At 41.9% G+C, this 24600-nt stretch overlaps 3 protein-coding genes across 5 annotated transcripts in view; 1 reads left to right on the top strand and 2 right to left on the bottom strand.

Annotated features, from left to right (window-relative positions):
* The window catches only part of LOC126606023 (cysteine-rich receptor-like protein kinase 19), a 28233-nt gene extending 24594 nt beyond the window's left edge, over positions 1-3639 (bottom strand). Inside the window, exons 1-7 of one of the 2 annotated variants that reach the window (XM_050273486.1) lie at positions 2449-3639; positions 2129-2260; positions 1861-2021; positions 1481-1691; positions 1079-1316; positions 856-1006; positions 302-761 (exon numbers count right to left, since the gene is read on the bottom strand). In XM_050273486.1, coding sequence (XP_050129443.1) covers positions 453-761; positions 856-1006; positions 1079-1316; positions 1481-1691; positions 1861-2021; positions 2129-2260; positions 2449-3571 — 2325 coding nt within the window. In that variant the 5' untranslated portion in view covers positions 3572-3639 and the 3' untranslated portion in view covers positions 302-452. Of the gene's footprint in view, positions 1-301; positions 762-855; positions 1007-1078; positions 1317-1480; positions 1692-1860; positions 2022-2128; positions 2261-2448 lie in introns of those variants that run through there. The other variant, XM_050273485.1, reaches the window with a different exon arrangement.
* A 6585-nt stretch (positions 3640-10224) lies between these two features.
* On the bottom strand, positions 10225-13518 carry LOC126606025 (class V chitinase-like). Of its 2 annotated transcripts, XM_050273488.1 has the most exons (7): positions 12419-13518; positions 11906-12037; positions 11590-11756; positions 11292-11502; positions 10889-11126; positions 10643-10793; positions 10225-10530 (listed from the first exon to the last, which is right to left on the bottom strand). In XM_050273488.1, the coding sequence occupies exons 1-7, from the start codon at positions 13512-13514 to the stop codon at positions 10225-10227; spliced, it is 2301 nt and encodes a 766-aa protein (XP_050129445.1). In that variant the 5' UTR covers positions 13515-13518. The 2 variants fall into 2 exon arrangements, with proteins under 2 accessions (XP_050129445.1, XP_050129446.1); XM_050273489.1 differs by lacking the exon at positions 10225-10530 and having other exon boundaries at positions 10643-10708.
* A 758-nt stretch (positions 13519-14276) lies between these two features.
* LOC126604628 (class V chitinase-like) lies at positions 14277-15948 on the top strand. The gene is made up of 2 exons (XM_050271918.1): positions 14277-15406; positions 15824-15948. Exons 1-2 carry the CDS (start codon positions 14296-14298, stop codon positions 15841-15843), a joined length of 1131 nt encoding a protein of 376 aa, XP_050127875.1. The 5' UTR covers positions 14277-14295; the 3' UTR covers positions 15844-15948.
* The last annotated feature ends 8652 nt before the right edge of the window (positions 15949-24600 follow it).

The raw sequence follows: 24600 nt of genomic DNA, 5'->3' as shown, positions 1-24600 counted from the left end.
TAGGAAGTAGTTTATTGTTAATTTAAATAATAAGTTAAGATTAAAACAATATCACAAGAAATTCTGCCGGCCATTTAAACTTTAATCTGTTTTAAAATATAAAAAGGAGGACTCCGTCTCTTACTGATTGGAATGAAATCTGAGAAGTTGATTTAAGTAAATTTCATGTTCACATGTGTTCGTCTGGGAACAATGCAGGCTGAAATCTAGTTTTTTACTCCAATGTTTTGTTTTTGTTGTATAAAATAATCACGTAGACGAGGAGAGTTGAGGTTTCACCATAAAACCAATCGGCAATTGGCATATACTTGGTCATTTAACAAAGTACTAAACCTTTAAAACTTCCATTGTCTTCCTCGAGGCGAAGAATCCAAAATTGCTAGAAACTTGTGTGCACTTCTTCTCATAAACGCTTCTCATTCGCGCCTGCATTTTCACTCGAGCCTGCATTCTCATCGGGGTTGCAGTTCGGAGATCTGAGCATCATTAACCGAACAATTTCCTGGCTGCGGGGTACATATGTTGTCCACATTGTCGTAATTTCTTACTGAGAAAGCCGTCTTTGTAGGAGTTGGAACGGCTTGAGTGTCGGATTTGAGCATGGAATAAACTTCCAGCATTGTAGGCCTATCGTCGGCATTTTCCTGGACACAGAGCAGTGCCACTTGCAAGCATCTCAATAACTTACAAGAAGAAGAAGAATCGTCAAGTGACGGATCGATAAATTCCAGTCCCTTGTCCTTTTTCCATGATACATATGCCTGAAACAATTTTAATGATTTCAATAATTCATATTTAAGTAATAGTTTATGGTCGTGACAGAAGTTTGAACCGTAGAAAGTTTCTCGAACTTACATATTCCAAGAGGTGCATACTTTCGTTCGGACCATAGTAATGTGTACTCTTCCGTCCGCTAATCATTTGCAAAAGTAGAACTCCGAAGCTGTAGACATCGTACTTCATTGAGTATATGCCTTTTCGTACATATTCAGGGGGTACGTAGCCACTGCATTGCACATTTAACAAGTATAAGGATATTGTCATGAGTGAATAACTGATGAGAGACAGTTTAACTTACTATGTGCCAACAATTCGCCTTGTGTTTGCTTCAAGTTCATCTTTTTTGAAAAGTTTGGCCATTCCAAAATCGGAAATCTTAGCATTCATCTCATCATCAAGCAAAATGTTGCTAGCCTTTAAATCACGGTGAATGATTGTGAAGTTTGAGTATTCTTGAAGATATAGGAGTCCTTGAATAATGCCTTCGATGATGTGCACACGAATTCTCCAATCCAAGAAATACGGTCCAGTAGGATCTGCGAAGATGACAAATTCAAGAATCGGTACATGAAGTTCTAATGAATTGAAACAAATTTTGTTGAAAAGTAATCTGCACGTCCATAAGCTTAGACCTAAATGTTATTACTGTTATTCTAGCATGCATTCTAAAATGTAACGAGAAGCAGGAAAAATTGTAGACCGAAAAGGTAGAAGTCCAAGCTTTTGTTGGGCATGTACTCGTAGATCAGCATTTTTTCTTCCTTCTCAGTGCAAAATCCAAGAACAGGAACTAGATTCACATGTTGTAGTCTCGCGGTAAGTTTAACCTCATTTTCGAATTCCTGAAGTCCTTGAGTAGACGTTTTCGAAAGCCTTTTCACTGCTATTTCCTGACCTCTCCGCAACTTACCCTAAAAAAAAAAACAGGATTAGCAAAAGAATAATTAAACAACTACTCTGCCTGTTTTGTGTGTAGATGTTGCATATGCTTTCGGTTCAGTCGGAGAGGGGACCTTTACACAAGTTTTAAACCCCGTTTCCACAGCATAAAATTATATTTAGAAATGTACCAAATGTTACCTTGTAAACGGGACCAAATCCACCCTCTCCAAGTTTGTTTTCACTTGAGAAGTTATTTGTAGCCGCTTTGAGACTGGAAAAGCGGTATACTTTCAGATTCGGAGCATCACTGTCAACAGCTGATGTACTAGTAGACCTTGATCTGCCTAGAACAATCATCCCTGAAACCAGAAGGAACAAAAATTTCAAATGCAAATCTGTTAATGTCGATCGCTATCTCTTCATTTAATTTCTATTAGAAACAAACCATCACAGTTGAGCATATAACCTCTTGTCTTCAATAGTTCTCTCTGCCAGAAACACACCACGAAAGCTATGAGAATTACGACCGAAGTAACTGATAGCACTATTACAAGCAATAACCGGGGTTTCTTTCCGTGATCATTTCCTTCCTCCTGAGCTGTCAATCATTAAAGCAGTTGGAAGTAAAACAATTAGATGTCTGCAAATTGCCTGTTGTAACAAATAAACTTTGTTCATGCATGCTATAAACTCGAGTTGTATGACATGTTGGAACGCATCTTAGGAAATCTCTTTGGCTTATCTTCATCGATAATTAACATTGCTTGTGGGATAAGTATTGCCTACCTGCCCGAGAAAGCGCCCAATTTTCATCATCATTGCTGACTTGAAACACATTGGTACCGAGTAGCTTCTTCGCTTTCACATAAGCAATCTTGGATCTGATAGCTTCCACATCATCGAAATTAATCCAAGTCGATCCTACCGTGCAGTAATTCACGACATAAGTATCATTATACGCTATGAGCCCTCCGTAGCTTCGAGTGTACCACTTGATGAGCTTATAGCTCATTGATCCATCTTTTGTCACAGCAAAGCCAGATGCAGGTGCCCCGATTCCATTATTGTCTTTGGGGTTTGCAATTGTCCACGCATAGCCATGGTAAGGCAAACCCAAAACCAGTTTGCTGGCCGGAAATGAGTAGTTTAACCATTGCCTTATCCCATAGTCGGTGTTAACATAGCTCGAAGGATCATATAAAGCAGCATGAGCACCAATAACATTCTCCTTTAAAGGCAGATGGTAGTCATACGCCACAACATGCGCCCAATCCAAATTCCTCTTCATAGATTCAACCGGATAAATCAACGATTCAAAAGTGGGAATATACCTAACCGCCATTGTCAATGTTAATCGTGGCAGACCAGAGTTTCTTGCCTCAGAAATCACAGCAACTCGCCACTCGTCCAGTAGCTTTTCCATATTGATCATATCTGAGGCTGTGTTAGGCCAAGGCCAGAGTAAGTCTGTACCTTGGAAGCCATAACGTCTTGCCACTTCGATGGAGGACTCAATGAAAGACTTTCTACTCGAAGGAATTTCGAGCATTTTAGACAAGACTGAAAAGTTTGCTCTCTGACCCAAAATTAGCTGACTTGCTGCTGCTTCTCCATCCCATATGGATAGGAGCGTTGTGATTGATGGGTTTTTGCGCTTGACAATATCGGTGAAGCTCGAGAAGTATTGTTCATGAGCAGAAGGGATGGAGAGTTGGTAGGTGGAGGAATTCACATCGGCAAAAGAACAAATAAGATGTGTGAACAAGGCAGAGTTTACCTCCGGTAAAGGAAAGTCGCTGCCGGTGTACCAGTAACCAGCTCGAATCCAAGTTTGTGCGGAAGAACACGAAAAATTACAAGAAACAAGGAAGATGAAGAGGATCGGGTGGGAGATATTTTTCGATACCATGGAAATAAACGCTAGCTACTTCGATTCTGTTGGAACAAGATGACTCATATATTGTTCAAATCCCACCTACCAATTGTAAACAACAACAATAGTGTAATACAATACACTAGCCCAAGATCAACACACAAAGATGTAAAGAAGAACAAGCTAAAAAGATGAATAAAAAACTCCAACTTCAATTTTCTGCACACACAAAAAAGATCTGGTACAGGGAGGAGGAAAGGCACAACTAGTGTCTTTTTGTTTCTTTCTAAAGACTCCTCTTTTTTTCTCTCAGAGACAATAAAGCTGGACCTAATAAATAATACCCAAAAAGATAATTCTAGACACTGCCAGCACATACAAACAAAAGACAAAAATACATGGCTATTTAGATTCTCCAAAACAGCAACTTTAATGTTTAACACTCCCCCTTAAAGTGATGTTTTGGAAACGAGTCCAAGCTTCACACGAAGAGCTTCAAATGGTCCCCTTGAGAGAGCTTTAGTAAAGATGTCTGCAACATTCTCCTTGCTGCTCACATGTTCATTCTTAACGGTTCCATCAAGAACCTTTTCACGAATGAAATGATGATCGATCTCAATATGCTTGGTCCTAGCATGGAAAATAGGATTTGATGCAAGCTTGATAGCACTCTGATTATCACAAAAAAGAGTAGTTGATTTTCCACAAGGTTGATAAACATCCTTGATGAGTCTCCGTAGCCAAACACATTCTTGAGCTGCGAGTGAGGCAGCCTTATACTCCGCTTCTGTAGTAGAGAGTGAAACTGAGTCTTGTTTCTTGTTGCACCAAGAAACACTTGTAGAGTCACACAAAAATACATAACCTGATGTGGATCTTCTGTCATCCATATCTCCTCCAAAATCAGCATCTGTGTAACCATTCATCACAAAGCCAGCACCTGTTTTGTAAAGAAGTCCAAAATCAAGTGTAGAGTTTACATACTTCAGAATATCCATTGCAGCTTCTAAATGAGGCTTTCGAGGCTCCTGCAAGTATCTACTAACAATCCCAACATCAAATGCAATGTCCGGCCTTGTTATAGTCAAGTAAAGAAGACTACCAACAAGAGCACGATAGGTTTTAGGATCTGGAAGAAGTGATCCTTCCTTACGCCTTAATTTCTTATCTTTGTCAAGGGGAGTAGAGCGTTTCTTGGACAACTTGAGCCCAAACCTTTCAACAAGCTTCTGAGCATATCCTTGTTGTGACATAAAAATTCCATTTGCCATGTTTTGCACTTCTAAGCCAAGAAAATGACTTAACTCACCCAAGTTCTTCATATCAAATCGAGTAGATAGTTCCGCTTGAAGCTTTGCAATCTCATTTTCATCACTTCCAGTAACTATCATATCATCCACGTACAAGAGAACAACCATATGCAGATTCCCATGTTTCTTAACAAATAAGCTTGAATCTGAATCCGAAGCACGATAGCCACAAAACTGCAAGGACTCAGCTATTTTTCCATACCAAGCACGTGGCGCTTGTTTCAACCCATAAAGGGCTTTCTTCAGTTTGCACACATAACCTGGATTGGTTTGGGATACATATCCGGCTGGTTGCTGCATATAAATATCTTTGTCAAGATCTCCATATAAAAATGCGTTTTTAACGTCAAGTTGCCACAACTTCCATCCTTGACACGCCGCCAATGAGATCACCACACGAACAGATGTCATTTTTGCTACGGGACTGAAAGTCTCTTCATAATCATCTCCATAGCTTTGAGAGAAACCACGAGCAACTAGCCTGGCCTTAAATCTGTCTATGCTTCCATCAGCTCTTCTCTTCAATCTGTAAACCCACTTACATGTAATAAGATGCACATTTTCAGGTTGCGGCACCAAATCCCATGTCTCATTCTTCATAAGGGCATGCATTTCTTCATCCATGGCTGTCCTCCATTCTTTGACATCTTTGGCTTCTTCATAATGAGAAGGTTCTGCTTCATCAATTGGACCTGCAAAAAAACAAGAATAAGTACTTGTAAAGTTTTCATCTCGAAACCTTGCCGGTTTGGTGATGGTTCTTTTTGGCCTCTGATTTTGTTCAACTTCTTCTTGCTCTAGAGATCTCACATCCTCCATCATTTCAACATTTTGTGGACTAACACTCCCCCTTTCACCTTGCTCACCAACATGTGAAGTATCATGAACACTAGGAGGATTGGAAGACGAAGGCAACTCAATTACAATAGGTTCTTGAGTGTTGTCGTCGGCTGATTCATTTTTCTGGCCATAAAAAGAAGAGATTTCATCAAAGATCACATCCCTTGACACAACACAATTGTGCGTCTCAGGATCCATACATCTCCAACCTTTTTTCCTTTCATCATATCCCACAAAAATACATTTTTTCGCCTTCGAATCTAGCTTCCCTCTCTTAGAGTCAGGCACATGAACATAACAAATTGAGCCAAACACTTTGAAGTGTTTTACACTAGGCTTATCACCAAACATCAACTCATATGGAGTTTTCATATTATTCGGACTGAGGGGCAACCGATTAATCACATGGACTGCACACATCATACTTTCTGCCCACAAGGCTTTCGGCAAGTTTTTAGCATGTAACCAGCTTCTACATGTCTCCGTCAAGTGTCTAATCTTCCGTTCAGCAACTCCGTTTTGCTGCGGAGTTTCAGCACATGATAATTGCCTTCTTATGCCAAATTGTTGACAAAATTTGAAGAAGCTTTCGGAAGTAAACTCCCCACCATTATCTGTACGCAAGCATTTAATTTTCAAACCAAGAACACCCTCCACAGTCTCCTTGAACTCCTGAAACTTGGAGAGAACTTCTGACTTCTGTTTTATGAAATAGACCCATGTAAATCTTGAAAAATCATCAACAAGAATTAGCATGTAGCGAAAACCAGAGAAGGAAGGAGTTCTAGTTGGTCCCATAACATCACCATGAATGCATTCTAAAGGAGCTTTGCTTCTAGAATCAGATTTGGCAAAAGGAAGACGATGAGCCTTGCCAAATTGACATCCTTCACAAATGACTTTGCTGGGAAAACTTGAAATATTAGGCAGCCCATTTACAAGATTTTTCTGAACCATCACCTTCAATTTTTCCATATTAACATGCCCTAACCTAGCATGCCATAAGGAAGCATTTTCATTGCAGCTAACCTTATCAATATATGATGAAGAGGCAGATAAAACAAATGTATCTTTTACCCTCCTACCGGTATGGACAACATCAGCTTTTAAAATTTCTATATTCCGGAGAAATTTCACATCTTTTGGTCCAAATAAGACAAAATTACCAGCATCCACAGCATTAGGAACAGAGAATAAATTTTTCTTCATCCCCGGAACATGGAAAACATTTTTCAATGTGATAGAATCATTACCTCCATCATTGATGATCACAATACCTTCTTTTTCAACTTGGTGCACTGTGTTGTCGGCTGTCACCATTGCTTCATTTCCTTTGTGCGGCTGCAAATGGACAAACTTTGACTCATCACCTGTCAAATGATGGCCACAACCGGAATCCACAATCCATTCATCTTTAAAGTTAATAGCCATGGCATCAATGGTTGAAGTTTCTGCTAGAAAACACTTCCCCCAATTTTCTTCATCTTCTGAATTGCTAGAAATACGAGAGTTGCCATTTGTTTCAGCCACGTTGCCTTCGCTCATTTTAACTCTACAGAATTTTTGAATGTGACCAAGTTTTCCACATCGATGACACTTGAGAGGCCTTTTATCTCTTTGATTAAATGACTCTTTAGGTGCAGCATCAAATTTCTTGTAATCCCTTTTATCAAACTTAAAATTCTTCTTTTTTCGAGTAAAAAGAGCATCTCCGGAGTTGTTCGAAATAGACACTCCAGCCATTTGGCGAGCTAAAGACTCTTGAGATGACAACAAATTCTCAAACTCTTCCAAGGTGGGTTGTCGATCCCATCCTTGAATTGAAGTCACAAAAGGAGTGTACTCCTTTTTTAAGCCACGAATAATGTGTCTCCTTATTCGAGCTTCAGAGACGGGCTCATCCGGATCTAAAAGGGAAATTTCAGAACACAAGTTCTTAATCTTCAAGAAAAATTGAGAAATTGAAAGGTCACCTTGACTTGAATTTGCCAATTCATTCTCCAGCATCTGTAGCCTCCCAATGTCCTTTTTGTTGAATAGTCTGTCAAGAGTCTCCCAAATGTCATTGGCAGACTTGCACTTGATGATATGTTCGAATAACCCATGAGAAACAGATCTCTTCAACACGAACTCAGCTTTCGCATTAGTCATTACCCACCATTTCAAGTCATCGGCATCTGCACCGTCTTCGGGTTTGGTTATGTACGCTCCTCCAACAACATCCCATAAATCTTCACCCACCAGATACGACTCCATACACGATCTCCAGATCTTGTAATTTGATGGATTGAGCAGCTCTATGCCGAGCCCAGTAACCCGAGTTGAAGATTCCATCTTTTGGAGCAACACCAGCTGATCTTCTTCACCAAGGGATTCAAGCAAACAACCAGTTACCACCCTTGTGGCTCTGGTACCATGTAAACAACAACAATAGTGTAATACAATACACTAGCCCAAGATCAACACACAAAGATGTAAAGAAGAACAAGCTAAAAAGATGAATAAAAAACTCCAACTTCAATTTTCTGCACACACAAAAAAGATCTGGTACAGGGAGGAGGAAAGGCACAACTAGTGTCTTTTTGTTTCTTTCTAAAGACTCCTCTTTTTTTCTCTCAGAGACAATAAAGCTGGACCTAATAAATAATACCCAAAAAGATAATTCTAGACACTGCCAGCACATACAAACAAAAGACAAAAATACATGGCTATTTAGATTCTCCAAAACAGCAACTTTAATGTTTAACACCAATGATCAGAAATGTGAAAACACTTGAGGTCAAGGTTTTTTGTTTGACCTAAAAAACGCAACGCTCACTGCTACCATTCACATTTGGAGCTACTGTTCGGTTTTCTAAGGTTAAAGATTTAAGGACAACTTCAAAGAAGTCCTTTGGGTTTTGGACAGACAGAACGGGGTAGTTTGTATTCAACTTCAAAGATTTAAGGTCAAGGTTTTTTGTTGTGATATTTTGTTTGAATGACTTTTATGAAGGGATGAAAATTGTTTCACTACTTATGTCATTGATAAATTCTTTATGTGTTTCTATGGATGCATACATAGTGAGCATATCTAGGATTTTAATGCTATGAATATATGTTTGCCTGTCCTTGTTGAATGAGGACCTACATATGTTCTAGAGTAGCACTTGTTAATTGTGGTTAACATGTGAACCGATTTCTAGGATAAGTAAGACAACGCCAGTACTTACGATGCCTTGTGATGACTCAAACTCTTTTTATTCTTAATGATTTCTACTTGTTAAATCTATGAACACGCCATTCTAGATTGCATGTTAGGAACTAAGTTAAGTTGAAAACGACATTCTCTTAACATACTACGTAAGAAAGAGTAATAGGTTGTGTTCTAACATTGAGCCAACTTGAGCATCTTCATCCGGAAATAAAAGGAATTTGAATGAAACATAACATGTTTGCATAATTATTTGGTGGTGGATAACAATGTCCCCTAACTCGTTTTCTTAACTTGTGAATTAAAATCTATTGGTATGATTTAAAATCTGTTTCTGTACTGTTTTTGTACGATTTAATTTAAATAGCAAATCAACTCCAAAAATCCCAAAAATTTGTGAGACTGTCGTACTGTGTGTCTAGTTTATGTGTATAAAATTTAGTTGCATTTGGATAAGTGTAAGTTAGTTTAATAGTTATTGTTCGGTGGCTGGTTAGTGGAGACAGCCACCCTGTTTTTTGTGACATTTTTAAGTATTTGGATAAAACAATCTTCTGCGGGAAAGACCCTTATTTTCATATGCTACAATTGAAAAATCTTAGTGTTAATAAGGAAAACTAATAGGATTATTGTGTACTACTTTGTGGTCCGTTATAATTCCTACCACATATGTCAATTATAGTGCATGACGAACTACGAATGACTTGATCCCTATTTAGGGTACGTAGGCAGTTTAACGATGAGGTTAGATGCATCCATAAGGCATACGAAAAATTATTATGCGATTCAATTATCGAATTGTGCTCTGCCCATATCCAGGAGGCGGGATATGATAGATACGGGTATTAGGTGACGTCACGTGTCGACCCTAGACGTATGTCGGGATCGGGGCGTAGCTGGCATTGGGCCGGGAGAAATAATCTCTGGCTTTAGGCGCAGAGACATAGTAGCTGGCATTGGGCCGAGAGATATTGTTATTGGATACCACTATTTAGCCCACTATATACGACATATGTTTTATGAAAGATTTTGGGGTGGTTTGGGAGTGAAGTGCTTAAAAAAAAAGCACCCATGAAAAAAAGCTGTGAAGGTTTTAGGTGTTTGGTAAACTGAAAAAAAAAAACTTATTTTGGAAGCTGCTGTGAGAATAAGCTGAAATCAAAGGAAAAAACTGAAGCTGCTATTTGCAGCTTTGGAAAACTGGCTTTTTTTCAAAGCACACGGAGCTACAGTGCTCCTTTAATGAAAAGACCCACTATCAGACTGCTTTTTTTTCCAAAAGCACTTTTGCAAAAAAGTTTACCAAACACTCTTCTGAGATAGATTAATTACTTAGCATTTACCACTCATCGGGCTACAATTTCTGAGATTGTTGCATCATTGATGGAACAACCTTCTGGCCGCGGTGTGGGATTAGTTTCTTCGTTTTTGTTTCTTTTTGAGAAGGCTGGAATTTTGGGATTTTCCATTGTAGCTCCTTCATTTCGTAGCATTGAAGAAATTTCCAACATCGAAGGCCTATCGTTTGCATTTTCTTGAACACATAGGAGAGCAATTTGCAAGCATCTCATCAATTTGCATAAAGAAATTGTATCGTCAAGTGCAGGATCCATAAACTCCATCCCTTTGCCTTGTTTCCAAAGTAAATATGCCTGAAATCGGTGAATGTTTAACGCCATGTAATTGAAACGCAAAGATTTAATTCGTAGAAAAACCAAAGTAAATATTAATTCTGAAGTAACTGTGGTGATTGAAGAAACTTACATATTCTAGTAGGTTTAAGTCTTCATCTGAACCATAGTAGGGGGCATTCTTCTTGCCACTTATGATCTGTAGAAGGAGAACTCCGAAGCTGTAAACATCTGATTTAGTGGAGTATATACCTTTCTTAACATATTCCGGTGGTACGTAGCCACTGCATAGAATGATTTAGAAGAATTATTAATTACGTAAGTAATGAAATAAACTCAATTATAGAGTATAGCTTTGATAAGAAATAGAGTCACGTACTATGTTCCAACAATTCGACCTGTATTTGCTTCGAGTTCATCCTTTGCGAAAATTCTGGCCATACCAAAATCCGAGATCTTAGGCCTCATCTCCTCATCAAGTAAAATGTTGCTAGCTTTCAGATCGCGATGGATGATTGTCAATCTTGAGTACTCTTGGAGGTAAAGAAGTCCCTGAGTAACCCCTTCGATAATTTGAACCCGCTTTCTCCAATCCAATTCATATCTTCCAACAGGATCTACATTTAGACAGATATTTTCCAATCAGTTATGCATTGAAATGTATCAAAAAATGCATGGGTCATTAGAGACAGCATACGAGGATTAGATGCTAACAAGCTTTTCATTATATTTAGCTTAAAGGTTTGTGGCACAAAACACAGTAAAATCTCGTATAAAGTTACCAAAGAGGTAGAGGTCCAAGCTTTTCTTTGGCATGTACTCGTAAATCAGCATTTGCTCATGGTGTTCGATGCAAAATCCCAAAACCCTAACAAGATTTACGTGTTGTAGTTTTGCGGTGAGCATGACCTCGTTCTTGAACTCCTCAAATCCTTGAGTTGAAGCTTTTGATAGTTTCTTCACAGCGATTTCTTGTCCATCTGGCAATACTCCCTAGTAGTTAAGCATACAATCATGGTTAGCAGCATGTTTAATGGTTTTGAATCTTCCAGTAACATGCTTATTATAAAAGTTTACTACCTTATAAACGGGGCCATAACCGCCCTCTCCAAGCTTATTTTCAATCGAAAATCCATCCGTTGCCGCCTCAACGTCTGCAATGCTAAATATTTTCAGATTGGGAACGTTGCTGTTGAATTTTCCAGCTGTGTCTGCTATATCATTTGCCCTGGATTCTGATTCCTTAGCTGCAATATTTTTAGGAAACAAAATGGTTAACAGAAAAGGTCCAAAATACTAATCCTAAAACGTAAATATTTATAGCTTCAATACTTTAGGCCGAATAAAAAAAGAAAGAAAAGAGGTCCTGCACAGAGACAGACTATAAGCTATATACCTTTTGATTTGTGCAGTCTCATGCGGAAGTAACTCAACGCAGAGCCTAGCACGAGAATAACTGAAGCTACAGTGGTCAAAACGATTAAAAGAAGTCTCCGTTTGTTTCGTCCACTGCTTCCACCCTCTTGAGCTGTGAACATATAAAATTCGTCGTTACAAGTCGGAAGGAATGCATTGCTGGGAAAAGTTTCGACGTAAACGTCCAAGTTTTTAAGTTGGATGTGACTTATATGGTTATCTTATTGATTAGTTTAAACAATCATATTGTTAATCTTCATTCAACAAACAAAACCAAATATTTTATTGTCCTGTCTTGACTGCTAATTTCTGACTTTTTTCAAATAACCATGCAGAAGCGTTTGTACACGCTTGTTTATTTCGGTCCATTGATTCTTCTTTGATTCACTCAATCCAAGGGCCAAAAACAAACAGAATGTGTGTGTGTGTGTGTGTGTGTTTTGGGGGGGGGGGAGGAAGAAAATGTGTGCGAAAGTTGCTTTCTTTTTCGTACCTGCAGCTGCAAGAGAAAGCACCGAATTATCATCATATGAGACCTCCCAGATGAAGTATCCAAGCAAATTCTGCTCCTTAGCATAAGAAACTTTTATTTTCACAACTTCAGCATCATCGAAACCAATCCAAGCCGAACCGATCACACAGTACTTCGCTACATAAGTAGTATTGTAGACTATGTCAGCCCCATATCTATCAATGTAGCCTTTGATATCCTTGTAGCTCATCGATCCATCCTCCTTAATAGCAGGACCTTTAGCTGGTGCGCCAATAGCGCTGTCCCTGGGATTGCTTAGCGTCCAAGCATATCCATAGAAAGGCAATCCCAAAACCAGTTTGGAAGCAGATAATCCCCTGCCAATCCATGATTTGACACCATAGTCTGTGCTCAGGTCACTTGATGGATCGTATAGTGCTGCATGAGCACCGGTGAAATTGGTCCACTGAGGTCCGTAATAGTCATAGGCCATGACATGTACCCAGTTCAAGTTGTCCCGGATTGATTCAACCGGGAAAGCGAAGGACTCAAAATCTGGCTTGTACTGCACGGCAGCAGTCAAAATCAGTGATGTTTGGCTGTTGTTTGAGGCTTCAGAAGCGATAGCTGCCCGCCACTCTTCAAATAACTTGCCCAGGTTGGTCATGTCCGAGCTTGTGTTAGCTGAAACCCAACAAAAGTCTAGGCCTAGGAAGCCATAACGCCTTGCGAAAATTATCGAAGAATCAATGAAAGACTTTCTGTGAGAAGAGCTGCTGACCATGGTTGAAATGACACCGTAGTCTGCGTTTCCACCGCCAATGGAGACGAGAGTAGTGACTGATGGGTTCTTTCGCTTGACGGTTGGCGTGAAGGTGGAGTAATACTGCTCCGAGGAGGAGGAGGAAGAGAGCTCATAGGATGATGAGTTAACACCTGTGTAAGCGTAAATAAGGTGAGTGAAGAGCGGAGAGTTGATGTCGGAAATAGGGAATTCGCTGCCGGAATACCAGTATGCAACTTTGATCCAAGATTGTGCCTCCGAAGGTTGGATTCTAAAAGCAAAAAAAATATGGAAAAAGAAGAAGAATGGTAGAACTAAAAATTTGGATACCATTGAGAACGGCAAGATAGTTGATGTCAGCGACGGAAACAGGATTTCAGGTTGCAAGTCGATGAATGATGACCATATTTAGAAAAGAAATGTTGAAAATGACAATGAGTGTTCCATGCAGAGACGTACCCATTGAATAAAGTGTGGACATTAACATTGAAAAACCAGCAGTCGGTAGGAACAAATGATTGAGGGAATAGAGCAATCAAAAGGGATACATGAAAAGTTGAAAAGTATGGGTAGATGGAAAGTAATGATCTCCACACAGAAGTGTAGAAAACTTGCTGTATCAATAAATAGCAACATTAAGATCAACGTCAATGGTGAAATTCATCTGCATAAAATTAAAATATTGGGTCAACAAATTAATAAAATCAGATGTTGAAAAGTCTTTACATTTGTATGATTTGGTTAGGTAATTTAGTTTTTTTATTATTGTAGGTATATTTTAGACATTACAAGTAACGTCATGACATTATAGGTATATATTTTAGACATTACCGTTCGGCACCGCAATCTAAAGCATAGACTAATCAAAATAGGATTAGCTTGGCTTCTAGAGATAAATCATCTGTCTAAAGTATCCAAATATATTCTTTAGTTTTGGATAATTTCAAGCTGACATTTTAGACCAGAAGCAGTGTTATCTCAAAAATTTTATCACAAGAAATCAAACAGCAAAGTTTGAATGGAGTTTTGATCAAAGTGCATATGTATGTGTGTGTGTATATATAAGTATGTTTGTATACAAGCAAGAATATATTGCTCGTCTTAATTTGCTTCAATGTCTTCCAAAACTACAACCCTTCCATTACTCCTTTCCACCCTCCTTTTCCTTATCCAACTCAATGTCTCCGCCAGCCAAGCCGCCGTCAAGGGCGCATACTGGTATTGGGACAGTGGACTTCCAGCCTCCAGCATAGATTCCACCCTCTTCACTCATCTTTTCTGTGCATTTGCTGACCTCAACGCCGACACGTACCAAGTCACAGTTTCTTCCTCTAACCAAGCACAATTCTCTAGCTTCACCCAAACAGTCCAACAAAACAACCCTTCTTTCAAAACCCTCTTGTCCATTGGAGGCGGTGTCGGTGCTGCCCTTGCAGACACATTCGCTGCAATGGCGAGCCAACCCGACCGGCGTAAGTCATTCATTGATTCCTCCATCAGTCTAGCTAGGTCATACAACTTCCACGGCCTCGACATTGATTGGGAATATCCATCCACCACCACTCACATGACCAACTTCGGCACCCTTCTCACCGAATTGCGTGCAGCCGTGGCCAATGAGTCGCAGACATCTGGGAACACGGCATTGCTTTTAACCGCAGCTGTACATCGCTCAGCGGATTACTACACCATAAATTACCCCTTTGAGTCCATATCAAACAGTCTGGACTGGATCAACGTTATGGCTTACGACTTCTATGGCTCTGCCTGGGAGTCAAGCAGAGCCAACACTGGCCCACCTGCTGCGTTATACAATGCCACAGCTAGCCAAATTAACGGGAATGCCGGGATCACATCTTGGATTGGGGCAGGTGTGGCTGCCAACAAGATAGTCCTAGGCCTTCCATTCTATGGCTACGCTTGGCGCTTGGTCAACGCCGATGACCATGGACTTTTTGCTCCGGCTGATGGACCGGCTAATGCCGGGACAGATGGGAGCATGGTTTACGACCAGATAAGGGATTTTATAAGCCAGAATGCGGCAGAGACGGTGTACAATGCGACGGTTGTAACAAACTATTGCTACTCCGGGACTACATGGATTGGGTACGATGATACGGAGAGTATCTCTGCCAAGGTTTCATATGCCAAGGAAGAGGCACTTCTTGGATACTTTGCTTGGCAAGTCAGTGGTGACGACAGCAATTGGGCTCTTTCTCAAACAGGTTGGTAGATGGTAACCTATTTATTTTTGAAACGTCTCTCCTAACGCAAAAGCAATTAATGTTATTCATATCATGTTTTTGTATCACATTTTCATATCATCTTAGATGACATTTGATGTGAACAACCACATCATTTGAATTAATCAAAATTTTAAATTTAGTTCATTATTTAATAAACTAATAATTAAGAAAAACTAGTTAATTAAATGATGATTGTGGTATATAATGAGTCTTTTTCCTTCTTTTGCTTGGGTTTTGCAAAATTTTCAAATAATATGGATGTCCACATCACCTAAGATGGTATAAAAATATAATATAAAAACATGATATGAATAGCATTACTCGACAAAAGCATGCACAACACGATAACAAATTAACATCTTTTTGATTGACCGTCTATTTTTATTGTTCTTGCAGCTTCAACTACTTGGGGATGAACATTGCTGATACATTTACCTACAATAAAGCTACACTGTATTTGTAGACAAAATACCTTGCAATAAGGGCTAATGAGGCCAAATAAACAATAACCGTTTTTTATATATCTCTTGTGCTACGAGTGTATGACTTTTTTTTTTATTTCCTCAATTTATACTCTACTAACTTGGTCAATTGTTTTGTTTGCTAGTCACTAGTAGAGGAGTTACTTAATATTACGGTTTAGTGATATTTTTATTTATTTGTAAATGAAAGGTCTTAGATTCGATTCTCACTAAAGACAAATTTGAACCACATTGCTAAACACAACCCCATCCCCCTTTATACATTTTATGTGAATAAAAAACTTACATATGATAATACACTATTAAATTAAAATATCACTGTGAACACGGAAAATTCCTGAAACGAAAGAGACAAGAACAACGTGCACAAACAAATATTAAGTATTTGGTGATTTTGGGTTACAATCTCTCTCTATTTTGATCCTCTGATTCGATCTCCGTAAGGTGTTGATTGGTGGATGTTTTGTTGATCCAAGGGCCGTTGATGCTTGATCTTGGATGAATTGTTGGAAGTTTCTTCAAAGGGCCGTGGGCTTGATCTTTGAAGGTGGATTTGAGCGGATCTTCAAGGAGCCGTTGGGACTTGATCTTGAAGAACAGTGATGAACGGATCTTCAAGGGCTTTTGGGCTTGATCTTGAAGAACAGTGATGAACGGATCTTCAAGGGCTTTTGGGCTTAATCTTGAAGAACGGTTGGATGTGTGTGGATTTGTCGACGTTGTTGATCCAAAGGGTCGTTGGGGCTTGATCTTGGATGAACGGATGATGAACGATGGTGCTTTCTTCAAGGGCCGTCGGGGGCTTGATCTTGAATTGGTGGATGATTGTTGATCCAAAGGGCCGTTGGGGCTTGATCTTGGATGAACGATGAACGAAGAACGAAGAGAGCTTTCTTGATTCTTCGGGAACCTGGATGCTTGAGAGCTTCGGAGTTTCAGAGCTTCAGAGCTTCAAGGTGTAATATGAATTGGTTCCCCCAAATGAATGAAATGGGCTTGTATTTATAGAATTTTCCAAGGCTTAATTTTGAATATAATATCCCAGATGAAATAAGTCGTTTCTGCCAAGTGTTGACACGTGTCCTATTTGATGACTTTTCCAACTCATTTCAATTTTCGTTGAGTCACACGCTACGTGTAAAATTTATGTAATACATGAGCGTTGACACTTTGATTTATCGGTCAACATTTATTTACCGAAATTTCGATGTCTACAAATGCCCCCACTTCAAGGCACGTCGTATACATGTGATTGTCACGTGTAGGAGATGCGTTTTGAAGTCCCTTACCGTAGATGCCGATCCAAGGGCCGTCGAGGCTTGATCTTGAATTGGGCTGGAGATTTCTTCAAGGGCCGTTGAAGCTTGATCTTGAATTGGGCTTGAGATTTCTTCAAGGGCCGTTGAGGCTTGTTCTTGAACTTTCGTTTGAAATTTCTTCAAGGGCCGTTGAGGCTTATTCTTGAACTTTTATTTGAAATTTCTTCAAGGGCCGTCGAGGCTTGATCTTGACGGTTGAAATTGGACCACAAGGAGCTTCATGTGGTAGATGATATTTGGCTTTGGTAGTGGGTGAATCGGCACGTATTTTGTTGCGTTTGTTGACTTTCCACAGCTTTGATCTTGGACTGGGTTGAAGGATTTTCTGGATTCCTCCAATTGTTGATTTTCCACAGCTTATTCTTGAACTAGGTTTTGATTCAAGGGTGGTAGACACTTAATCTTGAATCGGACTTGTGATTTCTTCCAGGGCCGTCGAGGCTTGATTTTGAATTTGGCTGGAAGCTTCTTCAAGGGCCGTTGAGGCTTGATTCTTGAAGGCTGACTCGAACACATGGCAAGCAGGCACGAGGTGAAGGTGACGACTTGTTGCTTTGTTCAATCTTTCTAGTTCACACCTGAGCAGTTTGGTCAACGGTATGATCTTCAAGATTGATGGGCTTTTCTTCCAGTTGGTGACTTGATCTTTAAGGATTCGGTTTAAGGGTGGTGAATCGACACGTGCAGCCCACAACGCCTAGTAAGTCGACCCAAGAATTTGAGGGTCAAAACGAGTTCTTCATCTCAGACTCTTTCTGCCGAGTTGGCTGTGCATGCTGCATTCTTCTCTGCTTGTTTCTTCAGGCAGATATGGCAGCTTCTCGAGTTCCTCAGTTCGGACTCCTTCTGCTGAGTTGACTGTGCAGACCACATTCTTCTCTACTTGTTCCTTCTGCACTTTGTCTCCACATGCTGCAATGTATCATTTTCACTTGCCTTATCTGTTCTCTGGGCAGATGTGGCAGCTTCTTTGAAAGTACAGCAGCAGTGGGGGGGGGAGTACTCGAGAGCAGTGCCAGGTAGGCAATCAGGGAAGGGTTCCAAGCAGTCGGTTCCTTACCCGAGTTTGAGTGGAGGTTCTGGCATATTGTTTTCTTTATCCTTGTCTTTGTAGGTAAGAACAAGGACAAAGGAAAGGACAGGGAAGACGCATGATATGAGATACTCTTGCTTTCTACCCTGGTGATATGAGATACTTTTGCTTTGGTGTTATTTGTTTGTTGAGGTACCCCAAGAAATAAGGAACACTGAGTGACTCGAGAGGCTTCGTTGGGAAGGCATTCTCGGAGATGAAGAAGGGTTCTGTATGTCTCCCTTGCTATGGAGGGTGAAGGTGGATAGTTATAGGGAGTTCCTTAATACCTGTAGAGGTACTATTCTTTCACTTGTGTCGGCAACTAACGCGTGATTGAACAGTAAACTTTCACGTGCTTTCTCCTTCACTGAAAATCTTCGACAAATTGCTCGCGATTTGCGCAAAGTTGAGTGCGCATATGACAGGTGATGACGCGGCTGAAAATGACTGGCGCCTCTTCGATATCTGGGATTGGCGCTTCGACAAATTACCCGTGATTTCCGCAAAGCTGAGTTTGCGTGTGATGGGTGCGACACGTCTGGAAAAGCAAGATGCTTCTCCGATTTCTGAGCTTGCCTCTTCGATTTTTGAATGGCCTCTTTGAATTCTGAGCGCGCCTCTTCAAGCTCTGAAATCCCGTCGAGCGCTGATTTTTATAGAGGCATGCAGTTCGTTTCAAAGCACACTTGAATTTTCACTTGTGAAAACTCCCTTCTTGCACTTCTAAGATCTTGATTTGTCCGACCTCTTCTTTCTTCAACACTTTGAAAATGTCTGGCCCCTCCGATCGTCGTTTTGACTTGAATCTTGGTGAAGAGGCAGTCCCTTCTTCTCCAGACAACATATGGCGCCCATCCTTCATATCCCCCACTGGTCCTCTTACCGTTGGGGATTCAGTGGTGAAGAATGATATGACCGCTGCGGTGGTGGCCCGGAACCTTGTCACTCCCAGAGATAACAGACTACTTTCCAAACGGTCTGATGAATTGGCTGTTAAGGATTCTCTGGCTCTCAGTGTGCAGTGTGCAGGTTCTGTGTCTAATATGGCCCAACGCCTATTTGCTCGAACCCGTCAAGTTGAATCATTGGCGGCTGAAGTGATGAGTCTCAAACAGGAGATCAGAGGGCTCAAGCAGGAGAACAAACAGTTGCATAAGCTCGCACATAGCTATGCGACAAACATGAAGATGAAGATTGACCAGATGCAAGAATCTGATGGTGAGATTTTACTTGATCATCAGAGGTTTGTGGGTTTGTTCCAGCAGCATTTGCCTTCGTCTTCTGAGGCTCTGCTGATTGCTGAGGCTTCAAGCAGTCAACCTCCGGCACCTACTCTTCCTGGAGCTCCGCCGAGTTGTGAGGCGCCACCTGATCGTCCTTGAATATCCCCTGTTGTAAATTTGATTTGATTTGATTTTTTTTTTTTTTTTTTTTTAATTATGTATAATGCAAATTTATGTAAAATTTCCAAAAAATAAATAAAATGAACCTTCTATTTCTCTCTATGCGTTTTTTTTTTTTTTTTTTTTTTTTTTTAAATATAATTATTATTTTTTATTATTTTTATTATTTTTTCCCGGTGCTGGATGCACCCACCATTTCTTTTTCTTTTGTCACATGGTGCCAGATGCACCATCATCATTTTTATTTTATTTTTTTTATTATATGGGCACCATCAGAAACTTTTGATCCACCATCCTCCTGTGTCGTGCATCCAGCAAGCTTCCATCATCATCTTCTTCTTCTTTTTTTTTTTTTCTTTTTTTTTCACGTGGTGCCAGCACCACTTTGCTCCACCATCCATATATTTTTTTTTTGTATAAATTTGGGTGATGGGTAGGGGATTTTGCAGGGAAGGACAAAGACGGAGAGGGCTGTAGAGTGACGAGCTCAAGGGAGGCCAGGCACTGCGGTAGAAGATGGGCAGAGAGGAGCCTGGTGGATGCGCAGCTGCTGTGGTGCTGTGCAACCCTTTAGGAAGGTGGTGTTGTGGTAGATGTCGTAGGCGGTGGTGTTGCAGAGGCAGAAGTTGGTGCCGCCGCGTGCTGCGACGCCCCACGTGAGGGTCCAGCCGTTGCAATGGAACATGGGGAGGGTCCACAAATAAACAGGCTCGCTCCCCATTTCCCAGCCCAAAACTAGGCTCATGGTGCTCAAGTATGCGCCTCTGTGGCTGTACACAACGCCCTTGGGCTCCGACGTCGTTCCGGATGTGTAATTCAAAACGACGGGGTCCCACTCGTCATCGACTGGAACGGAGACAAATCCGGGATTGCCCTTTTTGATGAGTTGCTCGTACTCCAACTCGCCGAGTCGAATGCCAGTGGGAGAGTCGATGTCGTCGATCACGATGACCAACGGCATGGATTTGTCGGCAGTATCGGTGGTGAGGATGATAGCTTGGTGGACGCGGGCATCGCACCCAACAATCTAATGGCAGCGCCGATCTGAGCACTTAGCAGCAGCAGGTGATGGTGAAGATGGCCACGGGAGTCACATCCAGAACCGTGTCGGTGACTCGGGACTAGCCGACTCCGGTGTGGAAAGTGACCTGGTCGCCTGCGGTGTGGACTGATGTAGGATATTTCCTGGGCCGGGCCTTGAACTTTAAAAGATGGGCTACAGGTTAGGATTTGATGGCGTGGATTTGGGAAGGGGAGGCGGTTTGTGAAATGGAGGAAGACCGTCGGGCTGCTGCTGCTGCAGACGCTGCTGTTGGCGTTGATGGTCGTGCCATTGTTGTTGCTCCTCGGTGCTGAATGAAGGACTGCTGTCCGATCCATTGAGATGATGACGCATTAAGCTTCACGAAGCTGGAACAGGCCATGGCTTCGATTGAGGAAAAGTCAGGTATATGAACACGCAGGCCACACAGCTCTCGGGTATGTCGCCAAAACCCGATCCACGACCCGACCCATTCATCCCCTCCGACAACGAGATTATGTGAAACACGTTCAGCGTCTCCGTCTGCTTCGCCGTGATCTTGTCGCTCAGCTCGTCCAACTCCTGCTCCTGTTTCGTCAGTACGACTTTGGGAATCGATTTCTTGAACCAGGAGGAGTCCATGACCTTGGAAATGGTGATTCGGGTACTCGGGTTCGGATCGATGGGCTTCGTCACGAGTCTCCGGGCCTCAGACGAGAACCACGGTGGCCATTTGAAATCTCCTCTATAAATCTTTCGGTACATGGCCACGAGATTGTCGTCTTGAAACGGCAAAAACCCGGCGAGAAGCACGTAGAGGATGACGCCGCAGGACCAGAGATCCACCTTGGCTCCGTTGTATTATGATGTAGGGTTCGTGTCCCCACCAACGCGTCGGTTTTCCCCACAACAGAATTCCAGATGGTTTGATGATTCACATAGAGGTGTAGATCACAATTTCAGGGGCGGGAGATTTGCCGGAAGACGGTTCCAGCCAGGACAGAGGTTTGACTCAGAGTGTTCATTTCGGAGATTGAATCGAGATGGTTACTCTGAACTCGTGATACGTCCTGATGGAAGATATGAGATTGTTCATCGCATGAGGCGTTTTGATTCAGATGGTGGAGGTGAAATCTCGTCCCGGCTTAGCCCTGAATCTGAATCTCCTTTTGGTTTTGACCTTGACCTTGACTTTCCTCGTCGTGCTCCGCGTCGTTGATGCCTTTTGTCATCAGTCTAAATCGACGGCGGCTTCACCAGTGGGCTCGCCGACCGACTCGGTCTTGTACGTTTTGCACTCATTCAAGTCGATCGAGCTCCACGATTGGTTTTACTGGTGCGAAATCACAGGAGAGTCAACATCGTTGTCGGACTTCAACGCCTCTGTTCTGCAAGCGCTGGAGAGAGCAGGAAGTACGAGGATGAATTTGGGTGCCCTCTGGGTGCTCCCAATTTCTACAGAGACACGGGAGAGGGAGGAGAGATCCATGAGGGTTTCGAGGGCGTATGACCCATGGTGGGAGACGGACGGTAGAGATCTGTCGAATTGCAACTGGAGGTCTTCCTTTTAGTGAAGATGTTTGACGAGGAACTTGGGCTAGAAGAATGGGTTGTGACCCATGTTTTGAAGGGATAGGCCTGAGGCAAGCTGCAAGTTGAGTGGATTGGGTTCTGAGAGTCGAGAGGCACGCGCATAGTGTGGGGTGGGCCTGGCTTTTTGGGCTGTGTGCCTCAGTTGCTAAGACTTGTGCCTGGAATAAGACACGGATTGGGCTTCGGGCTAGTGGAATCCGGCTGCATCAACGAGCTGGAGATGAAGAACTGGGCCACAGGAGTTTGGGCCCAACGTTTGGTGGCCTTGTTGATGGTGTGAACCGTGCTGGGCCGAAGCAATTGCAGATTATATATATGTATACATATATACATATATATATTGTACAAACCCTTTTTTTTTTTTTTTTTTTTTTTTGTAAATACATAAACATATGTATTCATCATTTTTTTTTAAAATAAAATTGACTTTCTTTAATAAAACATTTATTTATATATTGATGTGACTAAACTCGAAAAATTGAACATTCGAGCTGCCTACGTACCCCTCCAAAGAAGAGATCAAGTCGTAACGTAGTTCAAATACATTTTTTTTCTTGGTATTTTCTTTTGGTGCCGTTTGCAGTTTCAACTCGTGCAGACAAGGAGCATTTGGTGCCGTGTTGCAGTTTCAGCTCGTGCAGGCAAGGAGCGTTGGTGTTGCCTTTTATGCTCGTGCAGACCAGGAGCGTTGGTGTTGCCTTTTATGCTCGTGCAGACCAGGAGCGTTGTGCCATGCAGTTTAGGCTCATGCAGGCGAGGAGCCTCGTGTCCTACAGTTTAGGCTCGTGCGGACAAGGAGCTTTGTGTCCTACAGTTTAGGCTCGTGCGGACAAGGAGCTTTGTGTCCTACAGTTTAGGCTCGTGCGGACAAGGAGCTTTGTTTCGTCAAGCGATCTGAGAGAGTCGTTCCTCGCAATCTTCATAGCAAGGAGCCTTGACTGAGTAGTTGAAGAAGTCTTCTGGGAAGATGTCACACATCGTGATGGGGATGGATGATCTTCGTGTCAAAGTTTCATTATCTCCAACACTTTCACATTGTTCTAGAGGTGAACATGAGCTGTTTTGCCCCCTTTCCCATTGGTGAGCTTGTGGAGAAGACATATGCTTCTTGTGCAATTTCTTCGGAGTGACATGAGTCCATCCTTCAACTTCACTCGGCTTGACTGGCATGTTTTTGGAGCATGCCCCCAGCGATTGAGGTGAAGATTTTGAGTTGACAGAGCCGGAAGTGACGTCTTCTTCCAGGATTTCGTCTTCTTTGTCTTCTCGGGCCTTCTCTTCAGTGCGGTCCTCTTGGGTTTGTTGCCGTGAAGATTGGCCGGTGTAGATGATGGTGCGCCTCCTTACCTTCAGTGGTCCTTTTGTGTCGACTTCCAAAGTTGCTTGGCGCTTCATCCTTGAAGGAATCAAGCTTTGAACATCGTCTTTTCCTGCTAGACTGTCGAGCTTCTCTCCCTTTGGCGTTGTCTTCCTGTTTTTAGAAGGCTTCTTAGTTTCTTCAAATCTGTCCAAAGCCGACCGTTGCGGAGGAGATCTAGCTGTGCCGCTTTGTTTCTTGGGTTTTGATAACCTTTCAAAGACTGATCTTTGCGGTGTTGGCGTCTCAAGCCTTTTGAAGACGGAAGTTTGGTCTCGACCACTGATGCGATCAAGTGCTGCAATTCTAGGTTTTGAATAATTCAGCCTTTCGAAGACTGAAGTTCGAGGGGTGGGTTTAGGCTCCTCTTTTGGCCTTGTGGCTTGTGGTCTTGGCTTCCTCATTTTTTTGTAGGTCACCGATGTCCACCCTTTCTTATCACCAGTAGATGCATCTTGGTTGCTTGCCCCCGGTGATGGTTGTTTAGGAGGTGCCATGTGACTTGAACATTGACGGGAATGATCATGCATGCTTCGGAGATGCACAGGATCGAGTGATTCAAACACGATAGTAGTAGTGTGTGCCGCCACCGTGTCTTCGAGGTCAAGCTCGATTTCCCCTTGCTGTGCTAGCTTCAGGATGAGATCTTTCAGTACGAAGCACTTTTCCGTTGGATGACTGATGAAGCGGTGAAATTTACAGTATCTTGGGTTGTCGGTACGATTCATCTCTTCCGGCCGTCTGCACTCGGGCAAACTGATCACCTTCTTGTCCAACAGGTCATCCAGCATGGCAACTACATCAGAGTCGGGGAATGGATAAATCTTCTCCTCAAGCTCCTTCAAAGTGCGTCTACGCATCTCTTGATCACGAAAAGCTTCGGTTTGAATCGCCTTGCCTCGTGTGGAGATTTTGACGGGAGC

The sequence above is a fragment of the Malus sylvestris genome, chromosome 15 (assembly GCF_916048215.2).
Source record: "Malus sylvestris chromosome 15, drMalSylv7.2, whole genome shotgun sequence".
In the NCBI taxonomy this organism is placed as follows: domain Eukaryota; kingdom Viridiplantae; phylum Streptophyta; class Magnoliopsida; order Rosales; family Rosaceae; genus Malus; species Malus sylvestris.
Note: the sequence above shows the minus strand (reverse complement) of the source record. Positions and strands in the feature narration are given on the sequence as shown.

What these genes read in the sequence shown, in the direction of transcription:
- LOC126604628 (XM_050271918.1), top strand. Translation starts at nt 14,296, where the DNA reads ATGTCTTCCAAAACTACAACCCTTCCATTACTCCTTTCCACCCTCCTT. An exon ending in TTGGGCTCTTTCTCAAACAG is followed by an intron (nt 15,407 to 15,823) that starts GTTGGTAGATGG and finishes TTGTTCTTGCAG; the next exon opens with CTTCAACTACTTGGGGATGA.
- LOC126606025 (XM_050273488.1), bottom strand. Translation starts at nt 13,514, where the DNA reads ATGGTATCCAAATTTTTAGTTCTACCATTCTTCTTCTTTTTCCATATT. An exon ending in GAGACTGCACAAATCAAAAG is followed by an intron (nt 11,757 to 11,905) that starts GTATATAGCTTA and finishes AAAATATTGCAG; the next exon opens with CTAAGGAATCAGAATCCAGG. An exon ending in CTTGGACCTCTACCTCTTTG is followed by an intron (nt 11,127 to 11,291) that starts GTAACTTTATAC and finishes GTCTAAATGTAG; the next exon opens with ATCCTGTTGGAAGATATGAA.